Here is a 22,034-nt window from a genome sequence, read left to right on the forward strand (position 1 = left end):
CTAGAAAAAGAAGAATTAATTGTCACGCTTTTGCCTATGACTTGAAAATTCACATCATTTTTTTTTATTTTTATTTTTTTAATTTTGAGCTAAAAACATTCTAGTCTTTGAGGCTTGATAAAAAATCTGTCATCCTTGAATAAAAAAAGGTGACACTTTCGATTCAAAACTTATGAGATATTGACAATTTTTTTTTTTCCTCACAAACCCAATAGACATTACATAAAAACTAATTGATGAATGACAAAATCGATAGTTAATGTATAAATACCCATAGATATAATCAATTCATATGTTTTCTTTTTAGATCTAAAATTATTTGTTTGGACGATTCATGAATCATATACTTGCCTTGTAACCAAACGGGATTATTTACATAATTTCACATTTCACTTTCATTTTGAGTTGTGACTTTAAAAACGGGGGATGGTATTGTTATTTTCTGAAACTAAAGGGGTGGTGATGACGTAAAATTAATCTCGTCCTCTTAGTTTCAAATACATAGCCGAAGAAGGGCTTTCATGTAATTTACTCCCGTGGGAAAAATTTCCACAGCAGAAATGCAGAATAGAGCGAATTATCCCGCCACTAGTGGCCGCGCTATATTTTGAAAACCTCACTCTCACCTATCCCTCTCTCTCTGAACTTTCACCTTCTTTCTCGACGTCGCCCGCCACCGAAGGTTCCACCTCCAGACCATACCGCCGTAAAGCCACAACCAACAATTAAGGCTCGTACGCTTCCATTCTCAATCAATTTCACAACTTCCTTAAAATTCATTTCTAGGGTTTCACTTCACACTTCACACTTCACACACCATACGTGCGTCGGTAGTCCATTATCAATACCGTACATGCAATTCAAGTCATCTTTTATTCTTTTATCAGTCTTAAGTTTTTATAAAGACTTATATTTTTTACCGTGCTGTAGAAAAATTCACTTGAATACAACACCATCGGTACGGTACATGTATTTTAACAACTAATGTGTTGTTAATTTTGTGTTTCATTTTATTAGCCTCGCGTTTTATGTTATTATATTAATTTTTATTTTTGTATTATTAGTTTGATATTTAACGTTAATACTGGAATTTGTATTGCTGTGTTGTGGAAAATTGTGTTATACTTAAAATGTAAATGTTGTATTTGGGTTTTTGATTTTCAATTTTTTTTTTCTTAGTTTTGACTGGGTTCTCGTTGATTGTTCAGATTACTTGTTTAAAATGAGTGCCCATCTCTTTGAATAACGAGATAGGGGCAATGGTAGTCTTTATATGATTCAATTGTTTCGCAACTGCCATTAATTCCTAATGGACTCTAAATTTAGGAGATGCTACAAAGTTGTGAAATACAGGCAAGGTACATTGCTATATTAATTTTTTTTTGTTGTTTTTAACTCTATTTTTTTGCTTGTTCACATGGGTAGCTTGGATATGTTCTTTTTTAATTTAATGAGGGATTAATGTTTTGTTTGTAATCTCTATTTCTTATATGTTTACTTTGGTAGCTTGGATATTCTGTTATTTTTACATATTAATGGATTTCTCTTATGGTTGATAAATTGCTTGTAAGCTTTAATTTCTTCAATTGCTTTGATGGGTAGCTTGAGCAATTTGGTCATTTTTGATATTTTGAAATTCAACTTGGACTTCAATTCCCTCATTTTCATGTTATACTTTGTACTGAGTAGATTTTACATACCAGGTTATTATATTCAGTCATGACCTTTGAGCAGGGGGGTTATTCATCAGAAGTAGTAGAATATTCTAGCCCATGAATGAGGAAAAGTATATGAGGTAAGAGCAATAATTATTTTGTATCTATCTCTCGAGTCCTTTTCCTTTTCTTATCTCAATTGGCTAATAGTTTGAGATTGATATAAAGTTGGAGTAATTCAGGTGAAGGTGACAAATGTGATAACAAACTTCCTAAAGTTAATTGGTTGCAACATTTCAATGCCCATGATAATTTTGCGCACCAGAATAAGTTCTTGTGCTCAAATTTTCTTTACTCCTTGGAAACACAAAAGCCTCGTGCTGAAGGAGCAATGGCTACAAGGTGTGTTATATATATATACAGGCACATTTTGATTATATGGATCTAATAAATATCTTCTAAGTTTCATATTTCGGGATACAAACTTATTTTGTTTCGTATTAGTGTAGAATTCTATGGTGCTAAATACTAAAATTGATGTTTAGAAACTTGGCTGTACACATATTTGACTAGGCAATGAATTCCATATAAATCTCTCTCTTGACAAATGAAACAGATTTCGGTTGTTAGTGATTGTAGTTTTATGGTTCAGAGAACTAAATGTCTGCTATATCAGTTAAATCTCATAACATCGATAATCTTTTTCTAGTTTTCTGTTGCAACTCTTATATGGTGCTCACTGTGCTTCTTGCTAATGATTAGACTATGATGTTGTCATCCAAGAAATATGCAGATTTCTTTTGCTGGAATTCTAGGTTATAATTGCTTTATTGTTTCTGTTAGTTTTCTGAAGCTGCTGATTGAAAACTTTTGGGAAAAAGTTTTTTGCATGATGTTTTATACTTAAATAGATCTATTAGACATTTTGGATGATCTGCACTCATACTTAACTGAGCTATTGATTCTTCTGACAAAGATCTTGTCATGTCGTTTAGGTTAACAACCTGTCAAATTCAGAATTTTCAAAGAGTACACAGTGCTGAATTAGAAAAGGTAAAATTGTGAAGCAGCATTTATGAGTTGCTATTTGTGCTCTAGGTTGGTTTAATGGGTTGTTTTCCAACTAGAATAATTCTATATACTAAGAAACATGCTATCCTTTTTTTGTTTCAATGGTTGTGTCCCTAAACTTTTAGTCTTTTGCATTTCTACTGGCAGTAACTTGATCTGCCTTGGCTTTTTCTTCACCAAATTTTCTATTTAAGATTTTAATTTTCTTAAGAGTTCAATTGCTTTTGGATGGAACACTTTTGGCAGGCTTGGCACACTCTTTCCTGTCTTCAGATATCCTGCAGGACTTACAGAAGACCTGGAGTAAGTATTCCAGTTAAGAATGCTGATAGTGATTCTTCACGTGATGTCAGCAGAAGAGCTACCTTACAGAGCTCATTTGGTAGTAGTAAATATTCTGAACCTATGTATAAACATCAAAACCTCAGCCACAGCAATGTGAAAGTTAGTGAACCAGCAAGGGGTATTGGCTGTGTTTATTCACCGCATAATGCTAGAGGAACGGAAGCTGGAAAGAGTCATGGGGGGCAAAATGAGATTAAATCATCTGTGGTTAACAATACTTGCACAAAATTTTCAAAAGGATCATTCACAGATCACACTGAGCATACTAGCCAAATAAATAAGTCTGCAGAAGTTTTGGCTGATGACGCGGACGATGATGAAATACTCAAGGTAACTCATTTTACTAGGTTTAAATGAAATTATATTGGTTTAGTAAAACAGCATGCAGTTTATCCTTATCAGAAATCATTCATATTGAAATAGTTAAGTTTTGAATTAGCTTGATGTAGTCATCTAGAATTATTTGACTATGGAAATTCATTTTATTCAATTGAATTAATTTAAATATTACAATCTGCAGAGATTGTTTTGCTATTGCATTCATTTATGGAACCTTGGAAAAATACTATTTAGTGATTCTTTTATATAAGTTGTGAATGAAATTCCTCACTTTTATCTGTCTAAAGTTAAAAGCTTTATGGTTTATTTTCCAACTGACAAGTGGATTGTTTGCATTCGTCTATCTCATGAATTGTTTTTGTTTTTTATTCAGAGTATTGATGTGGACCAAATTGTCATGGAATACCAATCAACTTGCACCCCTCAACCATCAATTTCTAAGTTTCCTCCCATAACTCCAATCGCAGATAATGGTAAATTTGCAAGGCAAGATCAGAATCTTTTGCCTCCTGAATTGTCCTCAAATTGTAATCACGGATTTAAGGTAAATGTACTATTTGCATTTTGTATTGTACTTCAATCTTGGACTGGTATTAGTTTTTTGTGCCTGATTTTTGGAGATTGATACAGCTAGGGCTTTGCCTGGAAGCCACTTGTCATGTAAAAGAAATGAAGGACATGTTGATTGCTATATCCAATGAACTGCTTGACAATACAGACCTGAGTCCGGCACAAATAGAGAAGCTTCGCCAGGACAGGTTACCGGCGTCCTCCCTTTAGCCAACCCTTTTATCATTAGTGCTTTTTTTTTCCCCTATATAAATATTCAATTTAGAGTTTTAGTTATTGAAAAACAAATATATAGTGAAAATACAGTAGGAAAAAAGTTGGTTGTAAAAATTCATGTTTCAAAGGATTTGTTTGGATATTATGAATTTCATCGTTTGTGTTGCCTCATTTTGTAAATTTAGCTCCTTGAGGGATCATAAGATTCATAACAATGAAATTGTTTGATTAGTGCCTTATGCATGTACACATGTCCATTTTTTAGGTTGCATTTGAATAAGCAGATTCAGCAGCTTGAGGGATACCTTCGTGATGTGGAAAGACAAAAGTCGCATTTTTCTGCATCCACAACCTGCCCTTTTCAATATGAAACACCTCAAGCAGCTTCACTAAGGAGATTTGATTCCCAGGTTCATATCCATAATGGAGTAGAAGGATATGAAAAGTGGAATTCATCATCAATTCCATTCTCTTCTGTAGATAGGCCTAGGGTTCCATCATACTCTGTGGAGAAGGAACCATATATCCCAAAGATTATTGAAGTTAATTATATTGAAGGTTCAAATGACCGAAGGTGGAGTAGTGGGGATTTCCCATGGACTAAAAAGCTGGAGGTATGTATCTGAATTAATTTCCTTTAGTATTTGCATTATTTCTTCTGATTGTGGTTTGCCTTCCTTAAATTTCAGGTCAACAACAAGAAAGTTTTCGGAAACCACTCATTTCGCCCCAATCAGAGAGAGGTCATAAATGCTACAATGAGTGGGCATGATGTCTTTGTTCTTATGCCAACTGGAGGGGGAAAGAGTTTGACTTATCAGGTAAAGAGTTTTTCTTATGCTTTGTTCTTTCTGTTTGGAAAAAAGTTTTCTAGCTTTATAACTTGTTTCTCTATAGTTTTTTCTGTCTCAATCTATGGTTATGTTCAGTTGCACGCTTAGTTTGTTGGCTGAACTTGTACCTAGCAAAATTATTAGTGTTTTCAAACATCTTCTTAGAACTACGGTAGCATATTAAAATGTTTTTGGAAAATAGCTTTCAAATTCAGCTTCTTATTGGCAAACACTATTGATAGTTCAAAAAATTTTGTTAATCTTATGAAATAAAACTTATTATTTTTCACATTATATGATTTTTCACATTTCTACTTTATTGTCTTACAGCTTCCTGCTCTTACATGTCTGGGGATAACTTTGGTAATATCTCCTCTCGTATCACTTATCCAAGATCAAATAATGCATCTATTGCAGGTAACATTTGTTGTGTTACTAATCCAAATACTTGTATTAGTATTGATTATCTATCAGCTTCTTATCTAACAACAGATGTAATTCGTCATTTGGTTTGTGCAATAGGCAAATATACCGGCTGCTTATTTGAGTGCCAATATGGAGTGGACTGAGCAACAGGAGATTCTTAGGGAACTTAACTCTGATTATTGTAAATACAAGCTATTATATGTCACGCCAGAGAAAGTTGCCAAGTGAGTGTTACCTATATCAATTGTATTATTCAACCATTATTCATCAATATGTCCAATAAATATACTTTTGCGGCATTACTTGCCCAGTATTGCTTCAAAGTTAGAAGCTCTAGATTTGGACATGTTTATTTTAAGTGACAAATGTGGAGCAAATTAGGTAGAGTTTGTTTCAGGGAATTTTTTATCACTGAAAAGATAGGATTACCACTAAGATAGATTACTTTGAAGATTAATAGGGGAATGTTATACTAATATGTTTGGTTAGTGTTACAAACAGAGAACTGATTGTAATTTTCTTATTTCTGTATTGATAAATTATACATCAATATATAGGAAAATAAAGAACTAATCTAGGGAATGAATAATCTGATAAATTATACATCAATATATAGGAAAATAAAGAACTAATCTAGGGAATGAATAATCTAACTTCCTATTTTACAGATTTGTTCCTAATATATATTCCAACTCAGCACCCTTTGAGATTTTGAGAAGAGTTGCTCTTTGGAGAGCACAATATGATGGAAGTTGTAAGCTGTGTTCGGCCGGGGGTGGGGGGCGGGGTTGGGGTTATTGTCTATCGTTGGAGAAGACATGAATTGACTTACTGCACTGACAGAGTACGCAATATCAGGACGTGTGACTGTTAGATAGTTCAACTTTCCAACTAGTCTTACATGAATTGTTTTTGTTTTTTATTCAGAGTATTGATGTGGACCAAATTGTCATGGAATACCAATCAACTTGCACCCCTCAACCATCAATTTCTAAGTTTCCTCCCATAACTCCAATCGCAGATAATGGTAAATTTGCAAGGCAAGATCAGAATCTTTTGCCTCCTGAATTGTCCTCAAATTGTAATCACGGATTTAAGGTAAATGTACTATTTGCATTTTGTATTGTACTTCAATCTTGGACTGGTATTAGTTTTTTGTGCCTGATTTTTGGAGATTGATACAGCTAGGGCTTTGCCTGGAAGCCACTTGTCATGTAAAAGAAATGAAGGACATGTTGATTGCTATATCCAATGAACTGCTTGACAATACAGACCTGAGTCCGGCACAAATAGAGAAGCTTCGCCAGGACAGGTTACCGGCGTCCTCCCTTTAGCCAACCCTTTTATCATTAGTGCTTTTTTTTTCCCCTATATAAATATTCAATTTAGAGTTTTAGTTATTGAAAAACAAATATATAGTGAAAATACAGTAGGAAAAAAGTTGGTTGTAAAAATTCATGTTTCAAAGGATTTGTTTGGATATTATGAATTTCATCGTTTGTGTTGCCTCATTTTGTAAATTTAGCTCCTTGAGGGATCATAAGATTCATAACAATGAAATTGTTTGATTAGTGCCTTATGCATGTACACATGTCCATTTTTTAGGTTGCATTTGAATAAGCAGATTCAGCAGCTTGAGGGATACCTTCGTGATGTGGAAAGACAAAAGTCGCATTTTTCTGCATCCACAACCTGCCCTTTTCAATATGAAACACCTCAAGCAGCTTCACTAAGGAGATTTGATTCCCAGGTTCATATCCATAATGGAGTAGAAGGATATGAAAAGTGGAATTCATCATCAATTCCATTCTCTTCTGTAGATAGGCCTAGGGTTCCATCATACTCTGTGGAGAAGGAACCATATATCCCAAAGATTATTGAAGTTAATTATATTGAAGGTTCAAATGACCGAAGGTGGAGTAGTGGGGATTTCCCATGGACTAAAAAGCTGGAGGTATGTATCTGAATTAATTTCCTTTAGTATTTGCATTATTTCTTCTGATTGTGGTTTGCCTTCCTTAAATTTCAGGTCAACAACAAGAAAGTTTTCGGAAACCACTCATTTCGCCCCAATCAGAGAGAGGTCATAAATGCTACAATGAGTGGGCATGATGTCTTTGTTCTTATGCCAACTGGAGGGGGAAAGAGTTTGACTTATCAGGTAAAGAGTTTTTCTTATGCTTTGTTCTTTCTGTTTGGAAAAAAGTTTTCTAGCTTTATAACTTGTTTCTCTATAGTTTTTTCTGTCTCAATCTATGGTTATGTTCAGTTGCACGCTTAGTTTGTTGGCTGAACTTGTACCTAGCAAAATTATTAGTGTTTTCAAACATCTTCTTAGAACTACGGTAGCATATTAAAATGTTTTTGGAAAATAGCTTTCAAATTCAGCTTCTTATTGGCAAACACTATTGATAGTTCAAAAAATTTTGTTAATCTTATGAAATAAAACTTATTATTTTTCACATTATATGATTTTTCACATTTCTACTTTATTGTCTTACAGCTTCCTGCTCTTACATGTCTGGGGATAACTTTGGTAATATCTCCTCTCGTATCACTTATCCAAGATCAAATAATGCATCTATTGCAGGTAACATTTGTTGTGTTACTAATCCAAATACTTGTATTAGTATTGATTATCTATCAGCTTCTTATCTAACAACAGATGTAATTCGTCATTTGGTTTGTGCAATAGGCAAATATACCGGCTGCTTATTTGAGTGCCAATATGGAGTGGACTGAGCAACAGGAGATTCTTAGGGAACTTAACTCTGATTATTGTAAATACAAGCTATTATATGTCACGCCAGAGAAAGTTGCCAAGTGAGTGTTACCTATATCAATTGTATTATTCAACCATTATTCATCAATATGTCCAATAAATATACTTTTGCGGCATTACTTGCCCAGTATTGCTTCAAAGTTAGAAGCTCTAGATTTGGACATGTTTATTTTAAGTGACAAATGTGGAGCAAATTAGGTAGAGTTTGTTTCAGGGAATTTTTTATCACTGAAAAGATAGGATTACCACTAAGATAGATTACTTTGAAGATTAATAGGGGAATGTTATACTAATATGTTTGGTTAGTGTTACAAACAGAGAACTGATTGTAATTTTCTTATTTCTGTATTGATAAATTATACATCAATATATAGGAAAATAAAGAACTAATCTAGGGAATGAATAATCTGATAAATTATACATCAATATATAGGAAAATAAAGAACTAATCTAGGGAATGAATAATCTAACTTCCTATTTTACAGATTTGTTCCTAATATATATTCCAACTCAGCACCCTTTGAGATTTTGAGAAGAGTTGCTCTTTGGAGAGCACAATATGATGGAAGTTGTAAGCTGTGTTCGGCCGGGGGTGGGGGGCGGGGTTGGGGTTATTGTCTATCGTTGGAGAAGACATGAATTGACTTACTGCACTGACAGAGTACGCAATATCAGGACGTGTGACTGTTAGATAGTTCAACTTTCCAACTAGTCTTCTATACCTCTTAGGATCTTTAAACAATTCACCATCTTTGGTAAGTTGCGAATTAGGAAACATTAGCATACTGCATGGCTTAGCTCCCAATCTTCTTGTCTTAGTTAATAAGTCTAAGTACATATTTCCTTTGAGGGAGGAAAATGTCTTTCTTGCTCATTATCTCAACCCCCAAGAAATACTTCAACACTTCTAAATTTTTTGTATGAAACTGGGTGTGAAGAAATGACTTAAGCAATGAAATCACTGTAGTGTCACTCCTAGTGATGATAATATCATCAACATATACGACAAGAAGAATAATGCCAATTGCCGATTGTTTGTAAAAGACTGAGTGATCAGACTTGCTTTTTGTCATTTTGAACTTTTCAACTACCTGATTGAACTTTCCAAACCAAGCATGTGGACTCTGTTTCAAACCATACAACGATTTGCAAAGATGAAAAACTTTCCCATACTCCCCCTGAGCAACAAACCCAGGTGGTTGCTCCATATAGACTTTTTCTTGAAGGTCACCATGTAAAAAGACATTTTTTATGTCTAATTGATGTAATGACCAAGATTGAGTAGCCGCCATCGAGATAAATAAGCGAACATAAGTCAATTCAGCTATAGGGGAAAAAGTGTCAGAATAATCCACTCCATAAGTTTGAGCATAACCTTTAGCTACAGGACGAGCTTTAAGCCTAGCCACTGACCCATTAGGATTTACTTTAACAGCAAACACCCATTTGCATCCAATGTCTCTTTCCAGTAGGTAAGTCAACCAAAGTCCAGGTACCATTAACATTTAAAGCATTTATCTCTTCTATCATAGCATCACGCCAACCAGGATGAGATAAGGCTTCATGAACAGTTGCAGGAAGAGAGACAGTCTAGTGAGGCCACAAAAGAACAAGAAGAAGATGATAGGTGATCATAAGAAACAAATAAAGAGATAGGATAAGTACACTGACGTTTACCTTTTTGAAGAGCAATAGAAAGATTAAGATCACTCAAGGCTGGATCCAACGACGAAAAGTCTTGGGCAGGACATGAATTCTGAAGGTCTTCTTGATGAGGAACACAGGTATCGGGATCACTAGAGACTGGATTTGACGACGAAGGGACTGGTACAGGAGGTTCTTGTCGACGAGAATAGATAATGCGAATTGGAGGTAGTGGACGGAGAGGAGGTGGTGTCGGAGGAGGAACAGTAGGTGGGGAAGCCTCAGGTGTAGGAGTAGTCGGTAGGGATGTGGCAGTGTAGATTAGTAAGTCATCGTCCTCCCCCTGACTTGTATAGGTAGACGAAGTAGGAAAAACAAAGGTGTTTTCTAAGAAAGTAACATCAGGTGACACCATATATCTATTAAGACTAGGACAATAGCATCAATATCCCTTTTGAAGGTCAAAGTAACCTAGAAAAACACATTTAAGAGATTTGGGATCTAACTTGGTTACTTGGGGTTGAATATCACGAACAAAACAAGTATTACCAAATATCTTTGGTGCAATAAGAAACAAAGGCTTAGACGGGAAGATGACACTGTAAGGAGTGAAACCATTCAGAATAGATAAAGACATGCGGTTAATCAGAAAATAGGCCGTGGAAACTACATCAGCCCAAAACTGTTTAGGAACTTGCATTTGAAATAATAGGGCTCGGGCGGTTTCAAGAAGGTGCCTATTTTTCCTCTCGGCTACTCCATTTTGGGGCGGTGTGTCAACACAAGAGGATTGATGAAGAATGCCATGCTGACTCATAAGATTGAAAAGAACTCGAAAAATATTCTTTGACATTATTGCTTCTTAATGTCTAGACAGAAGTATTAAATTGAGTTTTAACTTCAGTACAAAAGACACAAAAATGAGAAAACAACTCATAACGATTTTTCATTAAATAAAACCAAATTACACGAGAGTTGTCATTAACAAAGGTAAAAAAATATTTAAATCCAGGTTTAGACATAATAAAACATGGACCCCAAAACATCTGAATGAACTAACTCAAAAGGGACACTAGCTCGTTTATTGACTTTTGGACTTGAAGGAAGACGGTGGTGTTTAGAAAATTTACATGACTCATAATCCAACGAAGATAAATTATTAAACTGAGGACATAGTTTCTTTAACAATGGTAAAGAAGGATGTTATAACCAACAATGCGTCTTAAAAGAGGTCGAAATACTGGAACATGTAATGGTTCTGGGCACCTGTGTGTCAAGGATGTAGAGCCCTCCAGATTCATGTCTTTTACCAATAATCTATCGCGTCGTAAGATCTTGAAACATGCAATGATTAGGGAAAAATGAGATGCAACATTTAAGAGCACGAGTGAGTTTATTCACAGAAATTAAAATAAAAGCGAACTGTGGTAGACTCAATACAGAGGATAGGGAAATTAACGGAGTAGGGTTAATAGACCCAGACCCAAGAACACAAGAAGTTGACCCATCAGTTAAAGTAACAGTAGACGAGGAATTATGTGACTGATATGTTGAAAAGAGACTAGGATTACCTGTCATATGATCTGTGACACCATAATCAATGATCCATTTGGAGGATGAGGAAATAAGACATGTATTTGGTTTACTGACTCGGCGAGAGCAGTGATGGAAGTAGATGAAGACTTCAATGATTCTTGATACTGAGAAAAGTTGGCAAACTCATCAGCTGAAATCATAACCGTCTTCTTAGAAGTATCAGTAGCAGTAACATGAGTTGACTAAGTTTTCTGGGCCTTATTTTGCAACTTTTTGCACGCGCGCTTTGTGTGACCGGGTTCATGATAGGTAGCACACAATCCCTCTTGACTCCTGACTTTGATTATCACGATTATTTGAACCCCCTCAATTATTGCTCCTGTTATATGAACACCCTGTGTCATTATTTTGACTTACAAGAGCACTACTCGATTGAACAGATGGAGTGTTTTCTGTACGAAGAACCCTAGTAAATAGTCTTGGAGGGAGGTGATCTCAGAACTGGCGAGAACCTGAGATTTAGTAAATTCAAACTTAGAAGGGAGTCCAGCTAGGAAACACATAACTGCCATTTTTTCTCGTTGAGCTTGTTGAACTTTCACAGCAGTACTCACCGGTAAAAGGACGTTAAGTTCTTCATATATCCTTTTAAAGTCCATAAAATAGTAAGAGACCTATCTTGTTTCTCAGCTCGATAAAAGGCTTTGTATACATAAAAAATATGAGAAACATTCCCTTTCCCAGAATACAAAAAATCTAGATAGTCCATTAACTCTTTCACATATTCACAATGATTAATTAAACCAAGTACCTCACTGTTGATGGAGTTTCGTATCTACAAGAACAATTGGGCATCCTCTCTCAATCATATTAGCTTCGAATCATTTTCAAACGGATCTTTTGTGAGATGATCATCTTTACCAATGCTTCGTAGGTAGAGACGAATTGTCTTACTCCAATCGAAATAGTTATCAGACCCATTAAGCTCATGTTCCATAATTTTTGACATTATAGGAACCATATTAGTTATAAGCTTGTTAGCCATGGTAAGAAGACGAAAAATTGATCTCAACATAAATAGCCAACACAACTTACAGACGAAAATCAACAAACTGACCTCAACACAAATAGCCAACAAAACTCTTCAAAGAATGAAATCTGATACCAACAGAAATCAACAAAACTGATATGACCTGGCTGAGATACTGAGGAACTGATCACACAGACTTGCCAGAAATATCAAGACGAAGTCGGGAAGGGTGATCGGAGCACTGTCCTCCGTCACACGCGTCGGTGCGTGAATATTGTCACAGATGAAAAAGGTGGTGCGTGAGACTCACGTGTTGCTCCTCCAGTGACCAGACTTCAGGGAATGGTTGATTGGCAGGAGGGGCTTCGTCCTAGGCAGGCGGTGAGAAAAAAAAGGCCACTTTCTAGGGTGACTCACAAAGAATGCTCACTTGGGCAGAGAAAAAGAAAACGAAATTGAGAAACAACCTAGAATTGCTCTGATACCATGTTACAAACAGAGAATTGATTGTAATTTTCTTATTTCTGTATTGATAAATTATATATCAATATATAGGAAAATAAAGAACTGATCTAGGAAATGAATAATCTAACTTCCTATTTTACAGATTTGTTCCTAATATATATTGATTACAATCTTAATATTCTATTATAGATTTATACACTTAATCATGCAATATCTGTAAGATTTTGCATGATTATCTACAACAATTAGATTGGTGAGTATAAATAATTAATATGTTTGGTTGGGAGGAATAAAATTTTATCGGAGGGGTTTTTACTGAATTGCCCTTCCTTGTTAATATTATTGTTATATTATTTAGTACGTTATTTTTAATCTCTTACATTTGAGAATTTAGCTAAAACACCCCAACAACAAAAGTTTAAAATTTAACAAAATACACCCAGCCACTTAAGATGATTGTTGGCCGCTAGCCACCACCGTCGACAGTCGTTTTAACGACGCGCGCGCGACCGACAGGATTTGGATTGCTGTGCACTGATCTGGTCATTTTCGGCCAGATCGAAGGTTAGAAACGATCAGATGGTCGTGGATTTGGTCGTAAAGCCAGATCCATTCTGGCCATTAACGACTAAATCCATTCTGGCCATTAACGGTCAGATCTATGACCGTTAACAATTATGGATCTGACTGAAAATGGCCAAATCTATTTTGGTTGTTAACGGCCAGATTTGTGGCCGTTTACAACCATGGACTTGGTTGGAAACGGCCAAAATGGATTTGGTTGTTTCTGGCTAGATCCATCGCCATTTTCGGCCTTCGATCTAGGCAGAAACGGCTCGATTGGCTCATGGCTGGCCAAATCCGGCCGGTCATGCACTGTTTTGACGACCAACGGTTGACCATTGTCTTGGGTAGCTAGGGGTATTTTGGGTATTATCCAAGTAAATAGTGAGGTTATTTCTATCCAAAAAATTAATATATGAGGTTAAAGAAGTCATTTCACACGTTTGGGCTAATTGTTATTTAGTAGACATATGAGGGCATTTGTGTCTAAAATGTTTATTAATTAAGGGTAAAATTGGTATGAATTGTTGATTGCCCCGCTAATGGAAAAATAAAACCCTCCTAGACAGTAATCGAAATACCCCCGTTTTTCCCTATAGTAACCACTTTTGACATTGAAAGTTTATTGTAATCTTTCATTACTTGACATCCAAACGTAATAATTACCGGAAAATAACATAGATTGCCGATGTTATCTTTTATGCTCCCGAAACAAACGTATACTATACTTATAGTAATGAAAAACAACATGAGAAATATAATAATCTAAGAAAACATGAGTAATAGTTTGTATATTAATTAAGGGAGTGCTGAGAATTAGTCTTTTGTTTTCTGGCTCAATTCATCACATGAACTGGCAGAATTAGTTTAGACACTAACCTTTTTAACATATATGGCAATGATAAATTTGAAGTACTTTAGCTGGTAAGGTCTCTGTAGTCTTACAAGAGGTTTGTGATTTGATTTGACGTACACAAGACTGAGATGAGGGATTTCGGTTTGGATTGGGGGTAAATTTTTTTGTAATTTATGCAACTTTACTTTTAAGGAAAATTATGATCAATATTTATTAGCATGTGGAATGTGAAAAGACTCTGGAATCAAATAAAGCATGTACTGTTTATACAAACCAGTAATATAATGTGTTGATGAAAAGCTGGTTATTGTAATGCTTCATGTTTTTTCTTTGCTAAATCATTTGGAAAATTTTGTTGCTTGATTGCAGAAGTGATGTTCTGTTGAGACACTTGGAGAGTTTAAATGCCCGTGAGTTGCTTGCCAGGATTGTTATTGATGAAGCTCATTGTGTGAGTCAGTGGGGACATGATTTTAGACCAGATTACCAGGTTGTGGCTTTTTAATTTATATCCTTTTCCACTTGGTGCCATGGATATTGTAGCTAACAGCAGTTAATTCTGTAAAATGTACAGGGCCTTGGTATCTTGAAACAGAAGTTTCCAAATACTCCAGTGTTAGCTTTAACAGCTACTGCAACAGCCAGTGTGAAAGAAGATGTTGTGCAAGCTCTTGGTCTCGTCAACTGCATTATTTTTCGCCAAAGTTTTAATCGCCCTAATCTATGGTAAGTTTTGTATGAAGATGAACTTTTGCTGAATATTGAACCAATGCTCATGATAAAGATTACAGGTATTCTGTTATACCAAAAACGAAGAAATGTGTGGAAGACATCGACAAGTTCATTAAAGAAAACCATTTTGATGAATGTGGTATTATTTATTGTCTTTCAAGAATGGACTGTGAAAAAGTTGCTGAAAAGTTACAGGTTGGTTTTTTTTATGGTCACTTTTTACATCTTAAGGGGTTTTTTACTATGTTTGATAGATGTGATATCATGAATTGGCTGGAAGTTTGTGTTAATATTTATGTACTCAACATATTATTGGTTCTTTAAATTTTCTTTGATCTTATTGAATTTCAGTTTAAGCTTCTATAATTTTCCTGCATCTATGCTTGGAATGTGAGATGCTAAAGAGGAAATTTCATTATATTTCACTGTAGCTCAGTTGTGACGGTTTCAATTATTGTTCCTTTTGTTGTGTTTTAATTCCACAGCTTGGAAACTTTAAATCATTTGCATTTTCATGGCTTCTCTGGAAAGATGTATACTTGGCCCTCTAAATCTTATAGCATGGTGTTTAATTCTTTCTTCTGTTAACCTTTTTTTTTTTTTACCTGTTCTTAGAGTCGTACTGCTATATCTGTAAACTAGGAAAATCTTTAGCTTTGGCTTTGAAATCAGTGTTCCATTCATACTTCCAAGTTATGTCTGCTTAATATAAATGCATTCATTGTTCAGGAATATGGACACAAAGCAGCTTTTTACCATGGTAACATGGATCCTGCACAACGTGCCTTTATCCAGAAGCAGTGGAGCAAAGATGAAATTAATATAATTTGTGCAACAGTTGCTTTTGGAATGGGTATCTTTGATATTGTTGCTGATTGATTGATGTCTTGATTATTTGTTTTGTGGAAAACAATCATATTTAATATTGGTTATTTTCAGGTATCAACAAACCAGATGTCCGCTTTGTAATTCATCATTCTCTTCCAAAATCTATTGAAGGTTACCATCAGGTAATGGCTAAGAAGAAATTGTTACATTTTCAAATTGTTTTTGTTGAGTCAATATTTGAGAACTGGTATACAACTGAGTAAGAATACCATAAAAATTATAATCAGTCCTTAAGCTTCTTTTGCGTTTTCCATGTTGTAGGAGTGTGGACGTGCTGGTCGTGATGGTCTGCGTTCATCCTGTGTATTGTATTACAGTTACAGTGACTATGTATGTTACTCCTGTCAAACTAATGCATCTTGCTCATTCCTGCTAATTCTTTATCTTGGATGATGGAAGTTTTCATTTGGAGCTTTGATAAGCTGACAATATTAAGATTGATCACTTCTTCTCTCCCTATTTCCTTCTGTTTATTTTCACTCTCTTTCTCTTATTAGTTATGTAGGTTTCTACTTGGATTTATTCCTTGCATGTTTATTGTCCATTCTTTTGCAGATACGAGTCAAGCATATGATTAGCCAAGGAGTTGCTGAGCAAAGTCCATTTACACCTGGACACAATCGTACCAATGTGCCAAATTCAGGAAGGATACTGGAAACGAATACTGAAAATCTTCTGCGTATGGTATTTTATATAAACTTTACTGGCTGTTTGTTGTAATTAGTCCCATGTTACCTCATCCAAATTAGATATATTGTAATTTATGCTTTTCACTCTTTCAGGTCAGTTATTGTGAAAATGATGTTGATTGTCGACGTCTTCTTCAGCTTGTTCATTTTGGAGAAAAGTTTGGTAATGGAAACTGCAAAAAAACATGTGACAACTGTTCCAAGATTAAAAGTTTTACTGAAAAGGATGTCACTGAGACTGCAAAGCAAATGGTTCGATAGTTTTTTTTCCTTCTCTACTGATACATTTTCTTGTCATGTTAGACTTATATTGAATTTGAGTTCTCCAATGTTAACATGCTGTATTTGCATTGCTTGTCACCCCTTACATTTTGTATATGTGTGCTTAGGTTGAACTGGTGAAGTTAACAGGGCAGCAGTTTTCATCAGCTCATATTTTAGAAGTCTACAGGGGTTCCTTGAGCCAGTTTGTAAGTCTAAACAATAAATTATATGTTTGGTACTTTTTTTCATTTCCTTGTGTGTTGTTTTCATAAATTGCATACTTTTGATGCCAAAACTAGGTCAAGAAACACAGACACGAGACTCTCAGCCTGCATGGAGCTGGAAAACATCTAGCCAAGGGTGAAGCCTCCCGTATATTGCGTCATCTTGTCACTGAGGATTTTCTTGTTGAGGAAGTTAAGAAAAGTGATATTTATGGATCTGTATCATCAGTGTTGAAGGTATTTGAAACTGCTCTATTTCTTTCAGTGCTAAGTTACCGAATATGATTGTTGTAGGTGAAAACAGGAAAAATTGCTTCTCTAATTTCTCTCTAAGTTTAAATATATACATTTTAAATATTTTCTTTCTTAATTTAATTTGATTTAGGTGAATGAACCCAAGGCCCACAATCTCAGAGCTGGCAGGCAGACTATTGTATTAAGGTTCAGCTTTCAGATAACTTTTCTAGTTGAAATTACAATTTTACTAGTCCCATGTTAATTCTTACTGGAATTATCTATATCAGATTTCCTTTTTCTGTGGTTGCTTCAGTAGTTCTTTAGTTCTTCTATTTATGGAAATTTGGTGTTTATAGTCCACGAAGACAACCTAACGCCTTCGTTGACTAGAATGTTTAGAGCTGGGATCTGAAGAACCCACCAATTTTAGCTCTGTGCTTGCTCAGATTCTTTGGTTTATTTTGCTTTGAATTATTTCAATGTCAGAAGCGTGCAAAAATTTACATTTCCAGTCAGCTAGAATATGTGTAATGTACAGCTACATTTTCATGCTGGTAACTTTTGTGCTTCACAGATTCCCTTCCTCTGTAAAGGCATCTAAACTGAACAAATTAGAAGTGACTCCTGCAAGAGGCTCACTTATGTCTGGGAAGTTAAGTCCTTCACGAACTGACTCTGCTGCACAGCCTCAAAATGAAGTAGACTTGGTAAATTGATTTATCCATCTTTAATGCTTTGTCTTTGTTTGCTTGACGAGATATGTTTGCCATAAACAGCTGAATCAACCTTTCTTTTTTTCACTTGACAACAGAATCTCTCGGCCAAACTATATTCTGCTTTGAGAATGCTTCGAACTCTTCTTGTTAAAGAAGCTGGGGAGGGAGTCATGGCATACCATATCTTTGGGTGAGCTAAAAGCCACTTCATCGATTTTGTTTTTGAGATTATTTCAATTTGCTGACAAAATGGGGAAAAGAAAATATATTTGAAAGGGCATGGGTAATTCAGGGTGGAATGCTTTTTAATGCTGGTATATTTGTGTAAGTTTACTCTTTCCTTTTCTTTTATACGTCATGATAAGTTGATGTTTTGTCTTGCTTAGGAATGCTACGCTGCAGCATATAAGCAAACGAGTTCCTAGAACAAAGGAAGAACTACTTGATATTAATGGCATTGGAAAGTAAGTTTTGCTGTTGGGTTAAGTTTTAGTTGCTCAGGAAAGTCTTCTTATATATTTTGGCTTCATGCAGGGCCAAGGTAAGCAAGTATGGGGATCGTCTGTTGGAAACCATTGAATCGACCATCAAGGATTTCTATAATCCCAACAGAAACAGCAGCAGTAGCAATGACAGTAATGATTCCATAAAGAGAAGAAGAGATGATAACATGATTCCAAATGCATATATGGAGGATGATGACTTCACTAAAAGTACCGCTCGATCAAAGAAAAGGGCAGTTAATGGGCAAAACAAAAACACCGAGGTTTTTCATTCTGTGGACACAAATTCTTACAACCAGTGTGTAGATGACCTGAATTTTGATGATTATGATTATGATTATGATTACGAAATTAATGGCTCAGCAACAAAGCCGGATCAAAATATTGGAGGAAGAGTCCTACCTTCATGGTAATAGCCAGGATATAGGTAAATCCTATTATCTTAATTTGTTTCCAGAATTCACCTTGAACGGTAGGTGTAGTATTATTATCTTTATATACAGTTTTTATCTCTAGCATCTCGCTGTTTCTTCTTATATTGAAGAAAGAATACTTTTAATCATCATGCTTGTGAGGCATCAGAAGTAAGGTTTCATTTCATCAAACATAGCAGTTGAGTCTCATTTTGTTTATATTTGTATAAGTGTATGTTGTTAATTGTTAATGAAAGGTTTCTTTTTGTTCTTTTGATGTGTGTTGCTGCTAGAATTATTTAGTGAATTAATTAGAAAAGTCTGTTGAATGATTATAAGTTATTATAACCAGAGATCAAAGGACAAAATTTTTGAAGTTGGGTTAAGGAATTAGGAATTCTGAAATTCCTACTGTAATGAGATTTTTTTATGTTGAGTTGTTTTAATGTGTCCCCTTAAGGCATATTATGTATTGAAAAATGTTTTTATTTTATTTTTGTCTTGTAAATAAAATTTTGTCCGTTTGTGGTCTTTTTGGCAACTGGACGTAGCACTAGGCGAGGCTTTTTTTGACCACGTGTTGTCGCAAACTGTGATGTTGCAGATTTCCTGGTTGGGTTTGTTGATTTTTTCTGGTTTCATATTAAATAATGTTACAAAGTTTACACAAATGAATTTGTGGTTTCTTTAATTTGGGTTTGGGTTGTGAGTTTGCATGTGAAGTAAATCTGAGATTGATTTGTGATTTTGGAGGGATTTATGAATTAAATCTGAATTGCCTGAAGGTTTGAGTCGAGGATTCTTTTTTTTTTTTTTTTCCCATAAAATGAATGGTTAAAGGAGAGAAGGATTTAGGGATATTAAGTTGGGAGTGAAGGAACTAAATATTATGTTTGTTGTAGAATTTTTTTTTTTTTTTTTTTTGTCCAGTTATGTTGGATCAAAGAAAATTTAAGTAACTTTTGTATTTTGTTGTTTGAGTTAAAGAATTATTAAGTTGGGAGATGAAGCAATCACTGTTTTAACAACCGGATCGGACCAGCCGGTCCAACCAGTTGGACCGTGAACCGGTCACGTGTCTGGTTCGAGTTACCCTCAAACCCGCTAATATGCATTGAGCCGTTTTAAACAGGTTGAAAATCGGATAATATGAGTGAATCGTCGGTTCAACCGGATCGACGAAAAAATCGGTCCACAATTTAAATCCGTAATACGAGAGAATCGTCTTCTCTTTCACGTAGCCCATTCTTCTCTTCTTCTCTGTCATGCAGCGTCGCAGCCTTTCTTCTCTTCTTCTCTGTCACGTAGCGTTGCAGCCCTTTTTCATCTTCTTCTCTTTCAGTCCTTCTCATGAAATTCTCACGGTTTCGGTTGTCTTCTGTTCTCTCTGAAATCCCACCCAAATCGCATCTGAACTCGTTGGAAATCGACGACGATGTCTTCCTCCCTTCCCGGAAATCGACGACGTCTTCCTCCTTCACTAGAAATCAACGGCGACAGCTCTATTCGTCGATCCAGGTAACGTCATTCCTTGCTCCCTTTACATTTGAGTTAACACCCTTTTCATTTTTCAATCTATAGAGCTGTTGTGGTTGTATTAACATGATCTCGAGGGTGGTTCTGCTTTGATTCAAGTATATTTGCACAAAAAAAGTGCAGGGAATTTAATTAGTGCATTGCAGTATTGCACCAAACAAAGCCTAATCAATAATGTCACTCTCCATGATTCTTAGCTCATGTGTTACGTTTCTAAATTTGATTCCTATCTTATCATATGATCTATTTGAATTTTAAAATAAACTCTCAGTTTCTTCACACAAACTCCATATCTGCCTGCATTTGAAGCTCTTTCTTACTCTTTCTTAGCATGAAGCGATCACTATTTGAAAGTAACAGCAAACCGGATGGAATTAATGACAACGTTAATTAAAGTCTCAACTCCATTGTTTCAAGGACTATATATGTGATATGTTCCCCACAAATAATTAGAACCAGATATTATAGGTGTTGGGATCTTTTAATTTTTGTAGAACCAGATATTGATGTTAAAAATCAGTCCTTGATTGATTCCACTACAGAAAGTTCAATGCTTTACGATTGATTGGATGTAGAGTTTGCAATATTTTTTTGAAAATGTTGATACATGACCAAGAGTTTAAACAAAGATGAAAATTGCTTTTGCTGAGAGACTGTAGATGATTAAGTAATTGGATTAGCTAGTATAGATTTTCAGGTCATAAAAAGCTTCCTTTAGCTGATAGTTGTTATGATAGTTTTTTTGCATTTTGAGGCTTGCTCCTGTTAGCATAAGCTTTATAGTAATCATATTCTTTCGTGGCTGTGGTTGTGAGTGACGACAAGTTTTGTTTTATGTTACATTTATATGCCATATAAAAACAATTAACAATGTATTTTGTATTTGATTCTTTTGATTATACCAAAAAGTTTACTCACAGATGATCTTGAAAAAGATTAAAAATTGTTGGTTGCATTTATCTTGAGATTACACAGTGGTGAACTTGCAATTGGATCAACTTATAATTTCTATTTTTTACTTAAATTTGCGTAGATGGTGGTGATGGTTATGATGATGATGATGATGATCATGATGATAGTGATGAATTTTGATGCTAGTGTGTGAAACTCAATCAACATGGAGACGGATCAAAGAAAAAGCACTCGCATCAAATGTTTTGTTATTAATTAGTATGTATTTTGACATTTAATATGTAAATACAATATCATGTTTGGATTTGAACTTTGAATTGTTGTTAAATACTTAAATTATGTTAGGATTGTTGTTGAATTTGAACTTTGAATCATATTGGATTGAACAGTAATTAAATTGTTATTGTCTTATTAAAAAATAGAAATCTAAAAAAAAAAAAAAAATTTTTTTTAAAATGTGCTGACCTCATCATGATGTGTGATGACATCACCGGTCCAACCGATGGTCCAACCGGTTGGACCGGTTGAACCGTGACCCCGCCATCAGAGCGGGTTGCCCACCGGTCTGGTTTTTAAAACAATGGAAGC

At 35.1% G+C, this 22,034-nt stretch overlaps 1 protein-coding gene across 3 annotated transcripts; it reads left to right on the forward strand.

The window, feature by feature from the left end:
• The first annotated feature begins 1,212 nt into the window (after positions 1 to 1,212).
• On the forward strand, positions 1,213 to 21,735 carry LOC116132066 (ATP-dependent DNA helicase Q-like 4A). 3 transcript variants are annotated; one of them, XM_031417743.1, is made up of 27 exons: positions 1,213 to 1,358; positions 1,704 to 1,795; positions 1,884 to 2,057; positions 2,651 to 2,708; positions 2,973 to 3,401; positions 3,784 to 3,954; positions 4,041 to 4,168; positions 4,462 to 4,810; positions 4,886 to 5,017; positions 5,360 to 5,446; positions 5,552 to 5,679; positions 14,702 to 14,822; positions 14,907 to 15,058; positions 15,124 to 15,259; positions 15,794 to 15,917; positions 16,004 to 16,074; positions 16,214 to 16,282; positions 16,508 to 16,636; positions 16,735 to 16,893; positions 17,031 to 17,111; positions 17,205 to 17,366; positions 17,515 to 17,570; positions 17,941 to 18,073; positions 18,178 to 18,272; positions 18,469 to 18,546; positions 18,617 to 19,012; positions 21,568 to 21,735. In XM_031417743.1, the coding sequence occupies exons 2-26, from the start codon at positions 1,773 to 1,775 to the stop codon at positions 18,996 to 18,998; spliced, it is 3,627 nt and encodes a 1,208-aa protein (XP_031273603.1). In that variant the 5' UTR covers positions 1,213 to 1,358; positions 1,704 to 1,772; the 3' UTR covers positions 18,999 to 19,012; positions 21,568 to 21,735. The 3 variants fall into 3 exon arrangements, with proteins under 3 accessions (XP_031273603.1, XP_031273602.1, XP_031273605.1); XM_031417742.1 differs by lacking the exon at positions 21,568 to 21,735 and having other exon boundaries at positions 18,617 to 19,249; XM_031417745.1 differs by lacking the exons at positions 1,213 to 1,358; positions 21,568 to 21,735 and having other exon boundaries at positions 1,726 to 1,795; positions 1,898 to 2,057; positions 18,617 to 19,249.
• The last annotated feature ends 299 nt before the right edge of the window (positions 21,736 to 22,034 follow it).

Source organism: Pistacia vera, unplaced genomic scaffold (assembly GCF_008641045.1).
Source record: "Pistacia vera cultivar Batoury unplaced genomic scaffold, PisVer_v2 Contig248, whole genome shotgun sequence".
NCBI lineage: Eukaryota > Viridiplantae > Streptophyta > Magnoliopsida > Sapindales > Anacardiaceae > Pistacia > Pistacia vera.

Excerpts from the sequence above, each read along its gene's own strand:
- LOC116132066 (XM_031417743.1), top strand. The coding sequence starts at position 1,773 with ATGAATGAGGAAAAGTATATGAG. Across the intron at positions 16,637-16,734 it reads CTGAAAATCTTCTGCGTATG|GTCAGTTATTGTGAAAATGA; the intron begins GTATTTTATATA and ends TCACTCTTTCAG. Across the intron at positions 18,074-18,177 it reads CTCAAAATGAAGTAGACTTG|AATCTCTCGGCCAAACTATA; the intron begins GTAAATTGATTT and ends ACTTGACAACAG.